Consider the following 22,702-nt stretch of genomic DNA (forward strand, 5'->3'; position numbering starts at 1 on the left):
CTAACTATTCCTGTACGGATTTCTTTGCCTGCTAAATCTGCCTTTTCTGCCGTGGCCTTTCTGGACTCAGGTTGAACAGGTAACTTCATTGAGGCCTCATTAGTCAACAGATTCAACATCCCTGTGACCCGTCTCGACAAGCCTCTCTTCATTTCTTCTGTCAGCGGACAGAATCTGGACTGTACCATGTGCTATCGCACAGTGCCCTTGCGCATGAACGTAGGTGTCCTCCATCATGAGGAGATTGAATTTTTTGTGCTTCCCAACTGTACTTCTCAAGTTCTACTAGGCTTGCCTTGGCTCCAGCTCCACTCTCCTACTCTCGACTGGTCTTCTGGGGACATTAGAAGTTGGGGTCCTACCTGTCACCAGCGATGCCTTAAGACCTTACCCATCAGTCAAGTAACTGTCCCTTCTTCTCTGCCAGGCCTGCCTAAGGCCTACCAGGACTTTTCCGATGTTTTTTGTAAAAAGCAAGCAGAGGTCTTACCTCCACACAGACCCTTTGACTGCCCTATTGACTTGCTTCCTGGTACTTATCCACCGCGTGGCAGGATTTATCCGCTCTCTGCCCCAGAGACCCAAGCCATGTCCGAGTATATTCAAGAAAATCTAAAAAAAGGATTTATCAGAAAATCTTCGTCTCCTGCTGGAGCAGGATTCTTCTTCGTTGCTAAGAAAGATGGAACCCTACACCCATGCATCGATTACCGCGGTTTAAATAAAATTACCGTTAAGAACCGTTATCCGCTTCCCCTTATCTCTGAACTGTTTGACCGTCTGCGGGGAGCGAAAATTTTTACCAAACTCGATCTAAGAGGGGCTTATAATCTTATCCGTATACGTGAAGGAGACGAGTGGAAAACTGCATTCAACACCGTGACGGTCATTTTGAGTATCTTGTCATGCCTTTCGGCCTTTGCAACGCCCCAGCAGTTTTCCAGGACTTTGTCAATGAGATTTTTCGTGACATGCTATATATTTGTGTAGTGGTCTACCTGGATGACATTCTTATATGTTCTTCTAACCCAGAGGAACATCGCCTCCATGTCCGTCAGGTGTTACAGCGCCTACGCAAAAATCACCTTTACGCTAAGATTGAAAAGTGTCTCTTTGAACGCAGTAGTCTACCTTTCTTGGGTTACATTGTGTCCAGCCAAGGCCTTCAAATGGATCCTGTCAAACTCTCTGCGGTTCTGGATTGGCCACGCCCCTCTGGTTTGCGAGCTATCCAGCGCTTCCTCGGGTTCGCTAATTACTATCGTCAATTTATTCCCCACTTCTCCACCATCGTTGCACCTATTGTAGCATTGACCAAAAAAGACGCGAACCCGAGGTCCTGGCCATCTATGGCGGAGGAGGCCTTTAATCTGCTCAAGGCTGCCTTCGCTTCTGCACCTGTTCTGTCCAGGCCTGACCCCTCGAAGCCTTTTATCCTTGAAGTAGATGCTTCTTCTGTTGGTGCCGGTGCAGTTTTAACTCAAAAGACCACTACTGGGAAAAATCGCACGTGTGGCTTTTTCTCCAAGACCTTCTCTCCTGCAGAAAAAAATTATTCGATTGGAGATCGTGAGCTTTTAGCTATTAAATTGGCACTCGAGGAGTGGAGACATCTTTTAGAAGGGTCCCTGCATCCCATCATCATTTACACGGACCATAAAAATTTATCGTATCTCCAGACTGCCCAGCGATTAAATCCTCGCCAAGCTAGATGGACATTGTTTTTTGCCTGCTTCAATTTTGAAATTCATTTTCGTCCAGCCGACAAGAACGTTAGAGCTGACGCACTATCACGTTCCACCGATGTTTCCGAATCTGAAGCTCCTCCACAGCACATCATACCTCCTGAGTGTCTCATCTCTTCCGCTCCTACCACTCTTGTGCAAGTTCCTCCAGGGAAGACCTTTGTACCTCCACGCCTTCGCCACAAGATTCTTAAATGGGGTCATTCTTCTCTTTTGGCCGGACATGCTGGTGTCAAGAAGTCGGAACAGTTGATTTCCAGACACTATTGGTGGCCCACCTTGCAGAAGGATGTGACTGATTTTGTTCGGGCTTGTACTACCTGTGCCCGTGACAAGACTCCACGCCAGAAGCCGGCAGGTCTCCTCCTTCCTTTACCTGTACCTGAACAGCCATGGTCCCATATTGGTATGGACTTCATCACCGATCTGCCACCTTCCCGCAATAATACAGTCATCTGGGTGGTCGTTGATCGTTTTTCTAAAATGGCTCATTTTGTTCCTCTGCCGGGTCTTCCTTCTGCTCCTCAATTGGCGAAACTATTTTTTCTTCATATTTTTCGCTTCCACGGGCTTCCCACGCACATCGTCTCAGACAGAGGCGTCCTGTTTGTTTCTAAATTTTTGGAGGGCACTCTGCAGTCAATTAAAAATCAAAATAAATTTTTCTTCTGCTTACCACCCTCAATCCAACGGTCAAGTGGAAAGAGTAAATCAGATACTTGGTGACTACCTGCAACATTTTGTCTCCTCTCGCCAAGACGATTGGGTGGACCTCTTGCCCTGGGCTGAATTTTCGTACAATTTTAAAAACTCTGAGTTTTCTTCCAAATCCCCATTTTTTGTGGTGTACGGCCGTCACCCGCTTCCCCCCTCCCTATCCCCACTTCCTCTGGGGTTCCTGCCGTTGATGAATTGACGCAAGATCGCTTCTACTGGCCTCATCTCGAATGAAGGAGCATGCTGATAAAAAAGAGAAGGGTTCCTTCGATATTTTCCCCTGGTGACAAGGTATGGCTTTCTGCTAAGTATATTCGATTCCGTGTACCCAGTTACAAGTTGGGCCCCGATTTTTAGGGCCTTTCAAAGTCAAAAAACAAATCAACCCTGTCTCTTACCAACTTCATCTGCCCCCCTCTCTCCGTATTCCTAACTCCTTCCATGTCTCTCTACTCAAACCTGTTGTTCTTAACCGCTATTCTCCCAAAGTCATTCTTCCTGCTCCTGTCTCTGGATCCTCTGATATCTTCTCTGTGAAAGAGATCCTCGCCTCCAGTGTTGTCCGAGGTAAAAGATTTTTTCTCGTTGATTGGGAGAATTGTGGCCCCGAAGAGAGGTCCTGGGAACCCGAGGTCAATATCCTTGACAAGGAACTCATTCGTAGATTTCTGGGTTCCAAAAAGAAGGGGAGACCCAAGGGGGGGTACTGTAACGCAGAGCGCTCCGGGTCCCGCTGCTTCCCCGGAGCGCTCGCGGCGTTACTCTGCTTGCAGCGCTCCGGTCGGCGCTGCTGACCGAGAGCGCTGCTACCCTGTCACCGGAGGGGATGCGATCCGCGGGACGGGACGTGCCCGCTCATGGATCGCATCCCATGTCCCTTCTCACCCGCTCCGTCCTTCCTCTGTCCCTGCCCGGCGCGCGTGGCCCCGCTCTCTAGGGCGCGCGCGCGCCGGCTCTCTGGAATTTAAAGGGCCAGTGCACCACTAATTGGTGCCTGGCCCAATCTAGTCCAATCACTGTTTTCCCTATAAAACATCACTTCCCCTTCCTGTCCCTGCCGGATCTTGTTGCCTAGTGCCTAGTGAAAGCGTTCCAGTGTGTCTTTGCCTGTGTTTCCAGAATCTCTGCTGTTGCCCCTGACTACGAACATTGCCGCCTGCCCTGACCTTTCTGCTACGTCTGACCTTACCTTGCCTTGTCCTTTTGTACCGCGCCATCTCAGCCACCAGAGAGATTGAGTCGCTACTGGGAGGAACGACCTGGGGGTTACCTGCCGCAGCAAGTCCATCCCGCTTTGCGGCAGGCTCTGGTGAATACCAGTAACCCCTTAGACTCCGTTCCCCTGGTACGGCCCACGCCATCACCTCTCTGGTACAGAGGATCCACTTCCAGTGTCCTCACCCTCCGCCAACCCGGATCCTGACAATGGGGTCATAAAGAGTCTTTGACACTGTTGTTTGGACTTCCTTGCAAACAGGTTTAACTTTACTGTCACTGTGCAGAGATTAAAGTCACTTTGGCAAAGGGTAGCAAAATTACAGTTTCTTTGGTAGGACGTGTGAAAATGTAATCACAGTTCCCTTTGATATGTTTTTTGGAGCAGATATACTGATTGAGTCTCTAATGTGCTTCATGCACTTTGGTTTCTTGGGGTAATGTACGCAATAGTCCAACTAGATTAAACTAAGAGCATTTACTCTTTCACAGATTGTACGCTGTAGAACGTTAGTGATGTGTTTGACCACATAGCACTGACCCTCGCTGGGGGTCCACAAAGAGATTAGTGTATGCAAAAGGGTCCTTGCTCAGAGCTTTCTCCACTTCTGACTAGCAGATTCTCTTTCTCAAAGCAGTAAACTTAAGGATGGATGCCCTCTCAAAATGGACTGGAGATGATCTGGGGTACAAACCTCTTGATACTCTGCATGGTACCATGATCACCAAGAACCTGACTCAGATCGGCCCCTGGTTAGCAGATTCTAGCAACTGGAATTGGACTTTTCTGGAGCAGACAAGGTTGGATTATCTTGCATGCAGCAGGCTTGAGCTTAGTCCTGTATAAATAAAGTGCAACAGGGCCAATGCTTTAATTAGCAAAATACAAGCAAGAATCTGACAGTATTGTATAGGTAAGACCAGTCTGCTTACTAGAATTGGTTTTAAGCAGTCTTACCCACTGTGTTGGTTAATGCTCCCAGGTGAAAGGGGCTTTACATACAAAGGATGATTGTTCGCTTACTACCTAGCTTATAATGCCTCCATGATTCCTGCTGGCTAACAATGTCACATCTATGAGCCATTGAGTTGTTGCCCTGTTGCCCAGTAGTGCGCGCTAGGTGAAAGACCTGTATTTATTGTGGTTGAATACTTATTTAATATTTAAGTTTATGAAATACAGTATACTAAATTCTAACTATGATTTTTTAACACTTGCATGTATATATCGTCTTGATTTTTTTTTGTAGGGAGAAAAGGGAAGACAAGGTGCGAAGGGAAAGACTGGAGCCAAAGTATGTAAGAGCCTATGAATCAAGGGCTTTGATCTGATTCTGCTAATATTAGCACTGGCAATATTTTTCATATTAATTTTAGTGGCATCACAACACTTCTGTTGAGTTCATAGGGGACACATTTTCTCACTCACTTTTTAGGGTTTTGGGCAATTTAAATAAAATAAAATAGAATTAGTGGCTCATCTTCTAAACAATGAGCGTGTTAGTTAATGTGTACCCTTCACTGCATAAAATGTTTAACAAATGACTTACAAATGTGTTGTAAAAGCCTCTAATAACATCTTTAATGCAACCATCTGATGCCTAGTAATAGTAGTGGCCCCGTCCTGAAGGGCATTTATAGTTGAGAGAGTTACTCACAGGTTTATAATAAACTTACTTCCTACAATGCAGGTGCTCCCAGGGTCCCAATAGAAAGTTTTGCTTCCCCAGCATTTCTTACATGAAGATGCCTGGTCCCTGTTCAAAGCAACATACCCACATACCGTATATGCTGCCTGGTCTATTAGGACCTTTAGGCCTCATTCACACTGCAGAAATTTTGCTGGTGGAACTGACATCTGCCCAAAGAGTGAACATGTATTCTTTGGGCGAAATTCCACTGGACTTCATTGCTGTCTATAGAGGCGGCGCGCTTCTGTGCAGACAGGCCTTAGTTAAAACATTTGTTGTGATCAATTCAAGGGTATCTGCAAGGAAGGCCAAGGAGGATACTTTCCCAAGACCATCCACCCACTTCCAGAAAACGCTTGTGCACCAGAGCAGCTCTCCCCACTCTTGCCAAGCATAGCTTGTCCCAAATTTTCACCCTATCGCTCCTCTTTGCCCATACAGACAGGGAGCTAGGAACTGTCAGCAGACTTTATCACCTCCATCGCACCCCGTCCCCCCCCCCTTCCCCCCTCTCCAGCACCTGTGAGGACTACTCCTTCTTTTATAGTCTTCTGTGACTGAAAGTAGTAATGGCTTCCTCTCAATTTGTCCTGCTGGGGACAGTGAGTGATGACTTCTACCAGTTTCCTGGGGAAACGTTTTAGGTGCTAGATCCTAGTATCGATCCTTACATGTTGCACCTCCTCTCCTGTGTGCAGTTCATATTCTGCAATGCAAGGGGAGGGGATACTTTAGGTTAGAGTAAAAACATCACAAAAATCGCTTATCATACCCTTTAAAGACCCTTGTAGGCCCAACAGTCATAAATGTGTTGTAAATGAATATATTTAGAAGGTGATTATTTTTACTTTACAAAAAGTTACACTTAAGATTACTATTACACAAAAGAACAAAGATCTCTGTTCGGCTGGTGTCACACACACCATTGCAGTTTTTTGATCTTGGGATTCCAGTGTGCTACTAAAGGCAGTCAGACGTCAATCTGCTAACCTATATATATGAGGGAAGATTTATCAAAACCTGTGCAGAGAAAGAGTGGTGCATGCCCATAGCAATCAGATTACTTCTTTATTTTTTCAAAGGCCTTTTTGTGTAAATAAAAGAAGAAAGCCACTTGGTTTCTATGGGCAACTGCTCCACTTTTCCTTGGCACTGGTTTTGATAAATTTCCCCTGTGGATTGTAGACTGGAAGTGTTTTAGATATGAGAGTAATGCGCGGACACCATCAGATGATAGGACTGGACTGGAGTTAGGATCAGTATTGTTTTATTTGATTTCCAAAGTATTTTATGATTTGTTTGTTCTTTTTTTCAAACAGGGGGATGCTGGTGACACTGGAGACAAGGGTTTTGTAAGTGATTTTAAGTTATGCTTTGTTCAAAGTAAATGTTTTTTTTTTTTTTTTTATAATCATGGAAGCCTATAGACATCATATACCTCTGTATGTCTGTAAATTAATTAATTTAACTTAAAGGGGTGCTCTGGTGGAAAAAAAAATCTAATCAACTGGTGCCAGAATGGGCATTTGCTCCTGCTCGGGACAGTTCCTGACACGGACAGAGGTGTCAGCAGAGAACACTGTGGTCAGACTGGAAAGAACTACACAACTTCCTCTGTAGTATACAGCAGCTAATAAGTACTGGAAGCCTCAAGATTTTTAAATAGAAGTAATTTACAAATCTGTATAACTTCCAGGCCCCAGTTGATTTGAAAATATTTTTTCCCTCCGAAGTACCCCTTTAATTCTTCAAAATGTTCTGCCTATGATATACATTAAGTTTTGACCTTATATGTCTGGTATCATTGACATATAGTATGTAGTATATTGTATAGTAGTATGTAGTATATATAGTATTCTGACACACACTAACAGTATGTCTTAGGGCACACCATAATTTCAATGCCCTATTGACTGCTAAGGAATATGACTAGTAAAAATGGGTTATTGCTTATCTTGACAGTAAGTTTGGAAAATTGAAAGAAAAACTAAGTCTCTGTTTAGCTACTATGTACCAGGGCTGTGTACATTGTTTTCATGGGATATCCACTCTCTCACAGTATCTGGCAGATTCATGCCAGACATGGCAGTCTCAAAAGAACACTTTGAGATCTTCTTTTTTTCTTGGTAAATGTAAAGATTGTGGCCAATAAATTGGTAAGTTTTAATTATCTAGTTGGTTATCAGTTGTCCATAGAATCAGTGAAGATATTCTAGAAAAAGTTACCAGAAAATACATTATTGGTTAATATTCATTTATTTAGGATTTTGAATTGTCATGATGCTAAAAGATTACAAGTAACAGTCTTTCTAACTTTAGTAAATATCTAATTCAGATCTTAAATTATGTTTGTAAAAATGTTTTTTGCTACAGCAAGGAAAACGTGGTCGTGCAGGGCCTGGAGGTCAATTGGGTAGGCCAGGTGTTCCTGGATCACCAGGCCCCAGAGGCTATCCTGGACCAATTGGAGATAATGGAGGACAGGGTCCTCCTGGACCTCCTGGATTACCTGGACTACAGGTTAGCAAATGATTAAGATGTTCTATTATACAGTACTAGGTTACAGATACAGTAGATGGACAGTAGACTAGTAGTGCCCTTCTATTGTGGTCCCTGGTAAAGGGAGATATTAGCTACATCAGAATCGTTCAGCAAAGGGCTTAAAAGTCTCTTGCAATATTGTAGTAGTAAGAAGTATCAACCATACACTTTGAATTTGCTTCTTTACATTTTATTAATATATGACTCCATAAATAAAAGAAACAGATTCTTATGCATAGGAAATTTCTACAGATCCAGTCAACATAGTCATAGAAAAATCCTCAATAGGGTTCGAATAAGGAATATTATACTAACCCTACTGAGGATTATTACCACCAGCGTGAACATTACAGTTGTCTGACCTTTATCAATGTTGTATAACTGTACACCATGAAGATTTAAGCATATATAAAGGGGCTTTGTATCAGGGTGAAGTCATGTAGAGCTAGTAATGGCGGGCCGACTAGTGCTACTAGTTTACCACCATACACTCTGTACAGTTTTTCTATTGTTACTTTAGAAATTTCAAAAACAATTATTCGTTAAGGATTAAGTATTTATTCTTTAAGGACTAAGTATAATTTCAGTGACATTTTTCTTTATCACCACCCGTCTTTACTTGTTTGTTTAATTAATTAAGCCCTTTTGTTGTTTCTGTCTGAAGCAATTGTGGTTTATTTAACAAATACTTAAGCAACTGTTATTTGGTTGGCTTCTTTCACTAACAGGGACCGGACATGCCAGATAATATAGTATATGAATTGTGCCGCAAGGTTGTGATAGAAGCAACATCGAAATATGCTGCCAGTATAAGAGGAAAGTGTGCTAGTGCCTGTCCAACAGCAGGTGCATCATTGATAGGACCACCAGGACCACCAGGGGTTACGGGAAAAGCTGGAAAGAAGGTGAAAAAAGCAACTGTTTACATTCACTGTTCATGAAATAGTTACAGCTATGGTATCCTATACTTCTGTCTGTATGACAATATAGAGATTATATACCTAATTTACTGCAATATGTTGGTTTTAGTTTAGACTGTGAACTTGGTGTTAGGTTACAACATTTTAAATGACGGCTTGATGAATAAAATCCTATATAAGCAAACTCCACTGCTAAGAATGTTTGTAGATATGTTTCTTTTTTTTATACTATATATATGAATAACTTATCAGTATTTGAGTTTACTCAAGACAGAAATCACAGTACATCATATTAAAATTATTATTATTATTATTAATAAATTGCAAAATTGAACAATTAGTATTACTTTTAAAGGGAAAACCTGGGGCTTCTGGAATTAATGGAAAACGGGGCCCCAGAGGACCCATTGGACTTCCTGGACTAAAAGGAGCTGAGGGTGACCAAGGTGAGTTAATAATGGTAATTTTATTGTAAATGCTTAAAAGGGATGTGTCCCCTAGATGCTTTTCTGACTATTTATTATTATAATTTTTTTTTTACTTGTTTGACATTATTGTGAGGAGCAGCCATATTGCCTGAGCATTTTGCTCAACATTTAGAGATATGCCTTACAGAAAGCCCCATTGAGATAGGCACATTAGACTGGAGGAGATCTTATAGAGTGGTATGGGAGAGTTTTCTAGGCATGCTCTGTGACTTTTGAATTGGTCACTGTTCAGGGAAGAGGAGGGAGGAGTTTGATCTGATCATCACCTATTTTAAATGATCTGATTTTAATATATATATATATATATATATATATATATGTGTGTGTGTGTTGTGTCAGCGGGTGCAATTCAGGGTAGATGTTATAACCCAAGGGGCAGATGTTATTTACCCCTTCTTGTCGTGACCCCAGGGTATGGTTTAGCCTTAAAGGGGTATTCCGGGCAAAAACATTTTATCCCCTATCCAAAGGATAGCGGATAAGATGTCTGATCGTGGGGGGTCCGCTGCTGAAACCCCCCGCGATCTCCCTGCAGCACCCGCATTCTATGCTGGTGCTGAATCTCCAGTTTTGGAAACCTCCGGGTTTCCGGGACTGGGGACGTCACGCCACGCCCCCTCCATTCATGTCTATTGGAGGGGGCGTGACGGGCCCCCCACGATCAGACATCTTATCCGCTATCCTTTGGATAGGGGATAAAATGTTTTTGCCCGTAATACCCCTTTAACTACCCAAAGGTAATACTGCTGGTCCTGGGCTAGGCATGGGGGCAATGAAGACACCGACGCCAAGTTACGGACCACGGTAGCTTTACTGAGGTTAGACAGATGACACAGTCTATGCAGTACATCCAGAATCCCATGGAGGTGAATAGTGACACAGGGGGACCTCGCATGCTTGCTGGGACTTGCAGTAGGTAGAGACACTTTAGTGCAGGCCACGGTGACTAGACAATTGACTTGACTGATGACTGACCTGTGACTGACAAGAAGATTACTTTAGCTTACTTGAGCTGACTTGATGCTGCAGACTTTAGGCTTGAGGCCTCCAATGCTCCGGACACACACACTGAGACGACTACACTGGACCTCAGCAGGAATAGCAATGAGCTAAGAGAGTTTGCAGCCCCTTCTCTGGTTTAATAGGGGGGCTGTGCAAGGAGCCCATAGGTCACCTGGTCACTAGTGCCTCCTGGGTAACAATCAGATGGTAACAGTTATTAAAGAAACAGTACATTTTATTATTCAATTAATGTACATAGGGGATAACACATAAAGGGGGCCCTGGGGACATGGAGAGACTCTGCCTGACAGGGCAGGAGAAGTACGGGGACACACCATCCCGTACCTGGCCACCACATATATATATATATATATATATATATATATATATGTGATATATATATATATATATATATATATATATATATATATATATGATGGTTACATGAGGGAAAGCAAGGGTAAGTCTTGTTGGATTTAATTTAATTAGGCACTGTTATAAAATAAAAAAAAATCATAGGGATGTTTAAACCCTGTCTGTCCAGGAGAACTAGCTGATTAAGTGTGTGTTTAGCACATTCTCACCTGGCTCTGTGTTGTGCAACTTATACATTCTCAAAATGTAAGTCTATGTAATTCTACTGATCCCTAGGACTTATCAAAAGTTTTTTTTTTTTTTATGACCGGTACACTTTACTTTCTTAGTTCTACTTGGGAATAATCAATGAGACAAGAGGGTACAAGAGGTATCCCTCACCTAATATTGGTATTGTCCCAACATAGTCTATCATCACCACACAGTATCAGGCTAAATCCTATATCAGTGATAAGGTTCACAAGCAGGGCTCAAGTCCTGCAGGAACGTGTGGGAACCGAGTTCCTGCACTTTTTCCACAGCAGGAACACCGTTCCCATTAACAGTAACTTGAGTGGAAATCTTGGGTGAGTTCTTTTGTTCCCCAGGACTTGACCCCTGTCCCCACAAGGTATTCACACACACACATATATATATATATATATATTTATTAGAGAGAGAGGGAGATATAGATAGATAGATATTTCATGTGTTGTATTGTTGAACTTCGGTTACTTTTGTCCTTTTTTGGATATCCACACATTCATGTTTATATCTCTTCCATGTATCAGGTGAGAAGGGGGAGAAAGGGCAAAGAGGAGATACAGGCACAGGACTACCAGGCCCAGATGGAGTTCAAGGACCGAGAGGTAATCTAACTTTCAGAACGGAAGTTTCAATATCTGAAATATGTAACCGAGCTTATATTAAATAAATGTAAACTTTTTTTCTGACATGAAAATAATATGCTAGTCAAGTAAAAATGTATATTCAGTCCATGTGTTGGAAAGTTTTCCTCACGTATGTGTTGAATTTGAGGTCCAAATGTGATGTGTACAGAGCCTTAAAGAGGTTTTTTGGGCAAAATTGATGATTTGTCTCAAGGGTAGGTCATCAATATCAGACTTCTAGAGTGCAGATCTGCGGTGCCACAATATGCAGCGAAACAGAGGTGGAAGTAGATGGCTCCGTACATTGGGTAGTAGCCATTTTGGGTTACTGCAGTTCAGCGCTCATACACTTCAGTGGTAGATGATCTGCAGTAACACAGCTTGGCCACCACACAATGTACTGCTTCTGGCTCTGTTTCTCTGTGTATGGTAGCCTCCCAGCTCTGCTCAATTCTGGGTGTTATCCCCCCTGCCCCCCCCCCCCCCCCTCCCCAATCATGATATTACACATTTTCAGATCCTTTCACTTTTTTACATTCATTTATGTTGTGGACTTGTGCTAAAATAATAATATATATATATTCAGACCATTTTACAGTAATTATTTATCTTTCTATTTCATCTTGAATCAAGTCACCTGTGGTAAATTCTGTGGATTAGACATGATTTGGAAAGACACAGCCCTGTCTATATAAGGTCTCACATCTTACAATGTATATCAGAGCAAAAACCAAGCCATGAGGGAGAAAGAACTGCCTGTGGTGCTCAGAGACAGGATTGTGTGGAGGCTCAGATCTGGAGAAGGGTACAAAACACTTCAGTTGCACTGAAAGCTCTCAAGAGTGCAGTGGCCTCCATAATTGTTGAATGGGAAAAGTTTGGAACAATCAGGATTCTTCCTAGTGCTGGCTGCCTCACCACAAGTAATGAGTGGAGAAGGGCCTTCATAACAAAGGTGACCAAGAACACAATAATTACTTTGACTGAGCTCCAATGATCCCGTGTGCAGACAGAAAAAAACTTCCAGAAGATCAACAATCACTGCGGCACTTCACCAATCTGAGCTGCATGATATTATGGCTAGAAAGAAGCCTCTTCTTAGTAAAACATGAAAGTCTGCCTGGAGTTTGCAATAACACACCTAAAGGACTGTGAGAAACATTTTTCTCTGGTCTGATGAAATCAAAATTGACCTTTCTTGCCTCAGTTCTAAGCATTATGTCTGAATAAACCCAGACACTGCTCATCATCAGCCCAATACAATCTCTGCAGTGAAGTGGGGGTGCTTTTTAATAGCTGGGACAGGGAGATTTGAGTTTAGGGAAAGCTGAATGGAGAAAAGTAAGCAATTTTCTAAATGAAGACCAGATCCAGAGGACTTTGGACCTCACACTAGGCCAGATCACCTTTCAACAAGAAAATGACGCTAAGCACACAGTCAAAATAGCAAAGAAGAATGCCAAAAAATCCCTGTGTCCATGTGTGCAATTCTTGTGGCATTATGCCCAAAAAGACTAGAGTCTGTAATCACTGCCAAAGGTGCTTCAAATAGGTACTGAGTAAAGGGTCTACATACTTATGTTTAAACTCAGAAGTAGAGGACAAGACAGTGTAGATAGAGAACGGAGACCTATTAATGCATCTGGGGTGGTTAGAATTGTTTATAGGGATAGGTTTCAACAAAAAAATACTCGTACGCCTCTAAATTATATGCTGTCTAATGCTGGAGTTGTTGATGTCTGAGAAAAATTAAGACATAGTGGGAATAACAGAGACATGGGTGGACGATAGCTGTGACTGGGACGTGCACTTACAGGATTTATAGTCTATTCAGGAAGGATCGGAAATATTGGGAAGAGAGACGTGTGTGCCCCTTTATGTAAAGTCCACTCTAAACTGCGGATATATGTGCAGGAAACTAGGGATGCACCGATATATCGGCGGCCGATACATATTGGCCGAAAATAGCTATTTCGGCAAAATGCCGAAACAACTAAAAATGTGCCGATAATGACCACCTCCCCTGCCCGTCCACAGCACAAGTTACAAACAGGCACTCGTGGGCGGTGCAGGGGGGGCCGGGCGCAACATCTGGGGGGGGGGGGGGGGTTGCGCATATAAAAACTAATACTGTGTACTAAAAACCAGGGGGCCTCCAGCTGTTGTGAAACTACAACTCCCAGCATGCCTGGACTGGCAAAGTCTGTCCGGGCATGCTGGGAGTTGTAGTTTCACAACAGCTGGAGGCCCCCTGGTTTATAGTATACAGTATTAGGTTTTATATGCTCTGGTCGGCCCCCGCCTGCAGCCACACACAGGAGCCGGCCCGGGCACATAAAAAGAAGTATTCCTAATCCTATCCCGGACATCCCTGTGTCCCGAAAAATCTTTTCGGGACATAAGGATGTCCGCCGGTCACTCACCATTCCCCGGCGTCCTCCCGTGATCCTCCTTCGGTCCCTCGCTTCTCCGCCTCTATGGTCGTATGCACGTCACTGACAACCATAGAGACGCAGGAGGACCGCAGGATCGTCGCAGGAGAACGCGCGTTGGCCGGGGCCTGGTAAGTGACCGTGTCATCTTCTTCAGTATTCCGGTCACCCCGGTCCCTACTGCTATGGTCCATAGGCCATAGCAGTAGATGTGACCCCGGGCCGGAGGAGCGGTGACCGGAACACTGTGGGGGCAGCAGTACAGACATACAGCCTCCAGCCATACACTGTATATGGCTGGAAGCTGTATGTCTGTGGGGTGGGGGGAGCTGCCTACTATTGTGGGGGGGGGGGGGAGCTGCCTAATATTGTGGGGGGGGGAGCTGCTTAATATTGTGGGGGGGGAGCTGCCTAATATTGTGGGGGGGAGCTGCCTACAAATGTGGGGGAACTGCCTACTATTGTGGGGAACCTGCCTACTATTGTGGGGGGGAAATGCTGACCTAATGTGGGGGAGCTGCCTACTATTGTGAGGAACCTGCCTACTATTGTGGGGGGGGAACTGCTGACCTAATGTGGGGGGGAACTGCCTAAAAATGTGGGGGGAGCTGCCTAATATTGTTGGGGGGAGCTGCCTAATATTGTGTGGGAACTGCCTACTATTGTTGGGGGGAGCTGCCTACTATTGTGGGGAACCTGCCTACTATTGCGGGGGAGCTGCCTACTATTGCGGGGGAGCTGCCTACTATTGTGGGGGAGTTGCCTACTATTGCGGGGGAGCTGCCTACTATTGCGGGGGAGCTGCCTACTATTGCGGGGGAGCTGCCTACTATTGTGGGGGAGCTGCCTACTAATGTGGGGGAACTCCCGACCTAATGTGGGGGAGCTGGCAATCTAATGTGGGGGAATCTAATCTAATCTAATGAGCGGAGCGCTGCATTTTACCAGAAGACGGGGAGAAGTCATTTTCGGTATCGGTTTCGGCCGGACATTTTTTTTTATTTCGGTTTCGTTTCGGTTCTGAAATTTCCATTTCGGTGCACCTCTACAGGAAACTATTGTCGAATTATTATGGGTAGAAACGTATGGAGATAAATAATGAAATACTGATGGGGATTTGCTCTAAGCCACCAAATCTAATAGCAGCAGAAGATCAATTATTATTGGAAAGAACAAGGCAGCAAATCCCAATGAGGTGGTTATTTTGGGGGACTTTACCTATCCCTACATAAGCTGGGAAAATTAAACCTGTGAATCTTATAAAGGAAACAGGTTTCTAACTATAGCTAATGATAATTATCTGTCCCAAATGGTGCAGAGCCCGACCAGAGGGGGGGGGGCCTAATATTAACCAACAGACCTGACAGAGTAACTAATGTGCAGGTAGAAGAACACATTGGAAATAGTGATCATAATTTAATACATTATAACTTGTTCTTCAATAAGGGAATCTCTCGAGGGGCCACAAGAACAATGTCCTCAAAAACAAGTACAGACACTAAGTGGAGATTTTTTTTTTAAATATCCTAAATTCTCACTATGAGAGGTACTGTATTCTGTGCAGATTTGATGCGCAGGATTTTCTGCCGCAGATTTCAACTGCACATCAAATTTGCGCAGAATACTGTAAGTGTGAATAGACACTAAAGCAGCAAAACTAGAGACAGAGAGACACATTGCCAAACAGAGTGAAAATGAAATAAAAGTGTAGGCCCTTTAAAAAGTGATGAGAGAAATTATAAATGGGGATGAGGAAAAAGCAAATATATTAAACACATTGGGAAAGATTTATCACTAGGTATCTATTGTAGGCACAGATCTACCCCTTTACACTGATTGTCTAATTTACACTCTTGCTCAAAATTTACAAAAGTTGTGCATGTCCTTTCATAAATGTTGTGCAAATATAGAAACCCCCTCTCTCTACCCTGCACTCCTTCTCTACCTCACACTTCCCCGAGCTGTGGCATGTTCCCGTAGTACACTACTCACATAGCTAGAAGTGCTGGAGCAGCAGTGTGTGCCAAACAAATAGTAAAACCATAAATCTTTATAAAGTACACAGAGTGGGAGATTCTCAAAAAAAACAATAAAAAAAAACAACTTTGGCGCGAAAAGTATCGACCACATTTTCAAAGAGCTTTGTGCCGCGGTTTACACTGTTCATGTCAATTTTGAAAAAGTGGGCATGTCCACATATATTGTCTGCTTTACATGATATTTTCAAAGGGGTGAGAGTCCAGTTTACATCAAAAATTTCACACCAGGTTTTTGATGTGTAGAAATCACAGAAATGGTTGTAGTTTTATTGTTTTTGTTTTTTCTCTACGTCAAATTCGGCAGATTGCGATGAAGAACAGCATTTTTTTTTATGTCAAAAAAAGGGTTCATGAGGGCTGTGGGGGAGTGTTTTTTTTTTTTTTAAATACAACATTTTTTCAATGTGTTGTGTTTTTTATAATTGAATTTTCAGGCTTAGTAGTGGAATCCATTACTAAGACGGGGCTTAGAGTTAGCCCCAAAACCAGTTATCGCTAACCCCCAATTATTACCCCGGTACCCACCGCCTCAGGGGTTCCGGGAAGAGTCGGTACCAACAGGCCCGGAGCGTCGAAAATGGCGCTCCTGGGCCTAGGCGGTAACAGGCTGGCGTTATTTAGGCTGGAGAGGGCCAGTAACAATGGTCCTCACCCACCCTGGTCAGGCTGTTACTGTTTGGTTAGTATCTGGTATCTGGCTAAAAAAAAATGCATAGGGTTCCCCCTACTTTCAGTATCAGCCAGATACCAACCAAGCAGCAACAGCCTGACGTTACCAGGGTGGGCGAGGACCATTGTTACTGGCCCTCTCCAGCCTAAATAATGCCAGCCTGTTACCGCCTAGGCCCAGGAGCGCCATTATTGATGCTCCGGCCTGTTGGTACTGGCTCTACCCAGCACCCCTGTGGCGGAGGGTACCGGGGTAATAGTTGGAGGTTAACGTTAGCTGATTTTGGGGCAAACGCTAAGCCCCGGCTTAGTAATGGATTCTGTCTATAAGACGGCTTCCACTACTAAGACTGAAAATTCAATTATAAAAAACACAACACATAGAAAAAAAAATGTATTTAAAAAAACACTCCCCCACAGCCCTTGTTAACTATTTTATTGAAATTTAAAAAAAAAACGCTGGTCATTCTCGCAGTCCATTGAATCTGACAGTCCTCTGCATTCAGGTATCTGAAATGAGAAGAAAAGAAAAACAAGAAATATGGGTTAGTAAATTTTTTGCTCTCTCCCCTAGGGATAGCGCACATAATGCAGCGTGTTCATAAACAGGGAGCCTCCAATTGTTGCTAAACTACAACTCCCATCATGGGGGCTGTAGTTAAGCAACAGTTGGAGTCTTCCTGTTTGGGAGAACAGAGTCAGGCCTGGACTGTGTAACTCGATCTGTACCTCTGCCCTTGGACTACTACTCCCATCATGGGACAGAGTCTGTGCCATGAGGGGAGTAGTTGCCCGTGCCCCGCCGCAGGACTTTTAGAACTACTACCAATCAGAGCTCCTGTCTCCCGGCGGCGGCGATTATGCGGGGAGCGCAGTGAAGCCGCATGTGCTGCCGGCTTGTTAACTTAATAAATGCGGATCGCAGTGGGTCTCTGGAGAATGACCTGCTGGGATCTGCACCTCAGCCCCTAGACTATAACTCCCATCATGGACAGAGTCTGTCCATGATGGGAATAGTAGTCCTAAAAGTCCTGCAGCTGGGGGATATGCAAGTGCCATCCCTCAGCGTTGTGGTACTACAACTACTCCCATCATGGGACAGACTCTGTCCATGATGGGAGTTATAGTACAGGGGCTGAGGGGAAGATTGCACCGGGTCATTCTCCAGAGACCCGGTGCGATTCGTATTTATTAACTGTACAAGCCGGATCCCCGCCGGCTCCTGTATACAGCTGTCATAATTCATAATCCCCGCCCAGGAGACAGGAGCTCTGATTGGTGAATAGCTTTTCACCAATCAGAGCTCCCGTCTCCAAGCGGCGGGGATGATGAATGATGACAGCGTATACAGTATTCCCCGCCGGGAGCACAGTGTAGCCGCATATGCCGCCGGCTTTTACAGTTAATAAATGCGGGTCTCTGGAGAATGACCCAGTGCAATCTGCCCCTCAGCCCCTGGACTATAACTCCCATCATGGGCAGAGTCTGTCCATGATGGAAATAGTAGTCCTAACTGTCCCAAAATAGTTAATATATTATCTTTCCAAAATACAAAGAAGAACACAAGTTTCACATTCTCAGATGATTTCTGACACTTTGGTACGTGTCCTCCGAGGTGGTGTATATTTGCGCAAGAAAAGTGCTTTTGCTAATTTTTTTGCTTAAAAAAAAAACAAAAAAAAAAACCTGTTAATAAATTAGATTCTACAGTAGAAAGTGCTCTATGGTAAACTTAACCATGACATGGCTATGAAGAATTCTATAAGATTTTGCAGGGAAAAAAAAAAGGCAAAAAAACTCTTGCGCAAATAAAAGCTCTAAATACAATTATAAATTGCCCTCATTCCTCTCCACTGTATTCACAGAGGAAAATGAAATGCCAGGTGAAATACAGCAGGATGTTTTTCTTTCTATGACTGTTTTACTCAAAGCTAACGACAATATCTAGCACATTTTTTTTTCAGAGACTCTTTGAAAAAATAAAAAATAAAATAAAAAGTAATAGCAAAAAATCCAGTAATATAAATACAATCTGTACTGGAGACTGTGCTGTTGTATGCGCATGCTGCAGGGGCCCTTTGCATATATCTTGCAGTGAACTTTAACTTACAATAAGGTATTTTTAAATCTAAATATACAGAAAATAAAGAGATGTTAGTAATTCCATTTACAATGAGACAAGTTAAAAAATAGTGCCAAAATAGAACCCTACAGGATTACTTATAGTTTATGATGGTGAGTACCCAGCACTGTCCACCTGTTGGGATCTGGAATCCCCTGCTGATAATATTCTTCTTTATATTCTTCTTCTTATATTATCATCCTTATATGTAAAAGTCTAGTGTACAAGATGAAGAAACACAAGGTTTGGAATACTTGATGACAACAAATAGAATATATTTATGGGGTGCAAGAGTAATATGTACTTTTCCCTGATATCTGTAGGGACTGCATTTCTGTAGATTTCAGGTTGGCTAGAACATGGAATGGAAAATGTGACTATGGAACATTCATCACTTATTCCTCAGCACCAGTTTCTGTCATTTTGACATATCCTGTAAAATAGCTCACTCACTGTGAAAACAGTCACTCGGGATATGTGTATTCTCATTGATTCATGGTATAGACTGCGGTGTTCATGCATTTAACAATTTGTATTTTAATTTCATAGGTTATCCAGGATACCCAGGAGTTGCCAAGGAAGGAAACCCTGGCCTACAGGGTCCCCCTGGTTATAGCGGTCCTCCAGGCCAGCAGGGGCTACCGGGCCCAGCAGGGGTCCCAGGATTCTGTGAAGCCAGGGACTGTGGCATTAATGCTCCATCAATGCTGAGTGAGCAGGGGCTGAGGAAGACATTTTAAGTACAAATCTGAGAGGACGATAAGCGGGTGCTTGTTCTGCCTTCAGTGTAAGGTAACAGCATGATGGATCTGTGCAAAGCTTACCAATTATGTGAATGGACATGCAGATTAGTCAAACAAAATGTTGTAACCTCAGACACCATCCTGGTGTCTGTACATCTGCTGATCCCATATGTGGATTTCATCTACCAAATGTATCTCTATCCTAAACAGTGGCAGTCAGAAGAACAATCTGTTGAATGAATTCCTGTAACAAAACGAAAATTTGCGATTTCAGAACATATGGGTATTCGTAGAAATGTAACTAAGGAAGAATAGATTCGACTTTTCATTCCAGTGGTGATATATGCAGGATGACGTTTTGGTCTATATCCTGAGGAAGTTCAGGTGCCAAATAAATAAACATACATTCCCTTTGCAGTTTTTGCAGAATATTTTATTTATATTCCAAAATAATTAAAATACATTTTCTTCAGACTTTCTGTCCTGTGTGTAATGTGTGTCATGTTTCACGTGTAGACTTCCTCTGTGTTGTTTTGTGTTGAGAAGGTATGTTACTGCGTAAGCCGTTGTACACTACAGCAGTGCCAGAAACAGCCACTTGTACAAACCAGCCCCCCAGTACTGTACATTTACGGTACACTGAAAAGACATATTATTGTCAGGTGTATAAAAAGAGAAGTAATGTATTATGAACAACAGAATTACTATAAACATTGAGGAACAAAAAGGCAACTGTAATGGGCCTTTTTTTTTGCAAAGCACCAATTACACGCACACGAGCGCACGCACACTCTCTCTCTCTCTCTCTCACACACACACACACAGTATATACACTTTCTAAAATTCTGTTTTTACCTTCTCCATATGGGGTACTGATCACAGCATGATGGGGAAAACATGAATTTTTCTGATTTTAGTAGAAAGCTGCAACATAACAAAATGTGGTAAAAAAAAAAAAAAATGAAAGGGTCTGAAGACTTTCCAAATGTGAAAAGAAGGCATTCTAGAATGATTTTCTGAATACTAGTACTGTATCTACTAAAATACATTTGTCGGAAGAGCCGATATGACTTCCTTCATACCCTTATTTTGTTCTTACAACAGAAGATCAGACTAGGCCTAAAATAGGAAAGTAAAATATAAAAAAAGAGCAACAGAATGCGCCCCGTAGTGTGATATCTCGGGATACAATGTTAACCAGTGCCTGTTTGACTATGTGGTTTGGAGAAGTTTTCACGTTATATCTAAAATAGGAAAGGGACACTTCTTTAATAACTACATCTAATATTATTAGGATAAAGTCTAAACTACATCTAATATTAGGTGATACTGAATATGCTAGTTGACAATTACAGGAAAAAACACCAAGGTTTTAAAATTGATCAAAAAGAACCTAAAAATATGCTATTATTATAAAGTCTAAGTCTAAGCCATCAATGATGCACTAACTGCAAAAAGGGGTGCAATGATGGAGAAGTAGAGTAGCATGATCTCATTTAGGACAAATCACTTAAAGGGGTTCTCCGGTGCTTACACATCTTATCCCGTATCCAAAGGATAGGGGATAAGATGCCTGATCGTGGGAGTCCCGCCGCTGGGAACACCAGCGATCATGCATGCAGCACCCCGTTTGTAATCAGTGTTCGCTCCGGGTCTGATTACGGGCGACTACAGGGCCGGCGGCGTGTGATGTCACGCCCCCGCCCCCGTGTGACGTCACGCTCTGCCCCTCAATGCAAGCTGACGGGAGGGGGCGTGATAGCTATCACGCCCCCTCCCGTAGGCTTGCATTGAGGGGCTGAGCGTGACATCACACGGGGGCGGAGCGTGACATCACACAGGGGCGGAGGCGTGACGTCACACGCCGCCAGCCCTGTAGTCACCCGTAATCAGACCCGGAGCGAACACGCTCTGGGGACTGATTACAAATGGGGTGCCGCGTGCATGTTTGCGGGCATCCCCAGCGGCGGGACTCCCGCGATCTGGCATCTTATCCCCTATCCTTTGGATAGGGGACAAGATGTGTAAGCACCGGAGAACCCCTTTAAATACACAAATGGCTGAAGTATACCATCTTTTCTGTGCATACAAACACATACAAATGAATAGGCAGGTAGTAGAGTAATAAAACAGAGCTTTGCTCTGCAAACATATCGATACTAGCAAAGTCTTTTGTTTCTTTGAGGAACGTTTGTGTTTAAGAAGAATTCCTCGGTATGTGCGTGACAGATTTTTGTAATATATATATATTGATGTAGCCAGCCAATGGGTTTCATAATGATTACAAAAAAAAAAACACATTTCATCTCTGGGTTTTACACTTATTGGGAAAGATTATAATTATTGTTAAAGTGCCGAGACTTCCCTAGTGAGTCATGTGGAACTCTCTCTTTGATGCGGCACAGTGCATAGTTATACATTATTTATATCCTCAAAACAAACTCTGAAGGCATAGCAAGGCATAACATTGCATAGTAGTGCACTGAAGCATTTCTTTATAATACCCACCTGTATCATATTAAATAAGCTCAAACATTATGTAAAATAACAATACTGTTAGAGCTTTTCACAAATAGCAAATACTGAGAAAGAATCAGTCATCTCTAGCGACTTTCACCTGTAATGTCTAGGAAACAAAACAAACAGTCTGTGACTTTGCTTGGATTGTGCCATCTTAACAATTACCACCCATTTATCTGGGAATAGACTTCATGCATGTAACAGATTTGTTGGATTCAGACTCCGCTATGAAAGACTTGCAGTAAAGAAATATTATGGACAGCAGATCTAAACAACTGTGCCTCACATTTAAGATGTTTTGGATCATAACTAAAATAGCATAGTAAGGCCGCGTTCACACGGCCGTATAGACCCATCCCGTTCTTCTCCTGTCAAAAATAAAAATGGACTTTAAAAAAAATCAAAAATTGGATCAGTTATTGTTCAGTTAATAAACCCCCCAAAAATTTTTTGGGGTCTGAGCATGCTCAGAAGTAAAAACGGATCAAAAAATTGATTGAAAAAAATGGATGCAAACAGATGACATTAAAGGCTCATCTGTTTTCCATAGACTTCAATGTTAAATTTACTGTATCTGTTTTTTCTACAGTTTTTATAATGGGGGAAAAAATACT

At 43.0% G+C, this 22,702-nt stretch overlaps 1 protein-coding gene and 1 long non-coding RNA gene across 2 annotated transcripts in view; one reads left to right on the forward strand and one right to left on the reverse strand.

The window, feature by feature from the left end:
• The window catches only part of LOC130273792 (collagen alpha-1(IX) chain-like), a 111,284-nt gene extending 91,330 nt beyond the window's left edge, over positions 1-19,954 (forward strand). The window contains exons 22-28 of the mRNA XM_056521121.1: positions 4,928-4,972; positions 6,688-6,720; positions 7,742-7,888; positions 8,638-8,814; positions 9,185-9,275; positions 11,465-11,542; positions 19,375-19,954. Coding sequence (XP_056377096.1) covers positions 4,928-4,972; positions 6,688-6,720; positions 7,742-7,888; positions 8,638-8,814; positions 9,185-9,275; positions 11,465-11,542; positions 19,375-19,565 — 762 coding nt within the window. The 3' untranslated portion in view covers positions 19,566-19,954. The remainder of the gene's footprint in view (positions 1-4,927; positions 4,973-6,687; positions 6,721-7,741; positions 7,889-8,637; positions 8,815-9,184; positions 9,276-11,464; positions 11,543-19,374) is intronic.
• LOC130273793 (uncharacterized) overlaps positions 1-22,702 on the reverse strand; it is a 131,333-nt gene that overhangs the window by 9,531 nt on the left and 99,100 nt on the right. The window lies entirely within an intron of this gene.

This window comes from Hyla sarda, chromosome 5 (genome assembly GCF_029499605.1).
Source record: "Hyla sarda isolate aHylSar1 chromosome 5, aHylSar1.hap1, whole genome shotgun sequence".
In the NCBI taxonomy this organism is placed as follows: Eukaryota; Metazoa; Chordata; class Amphibia; order Anura; family Hylidae; genus Hyla; species Hyla sarda.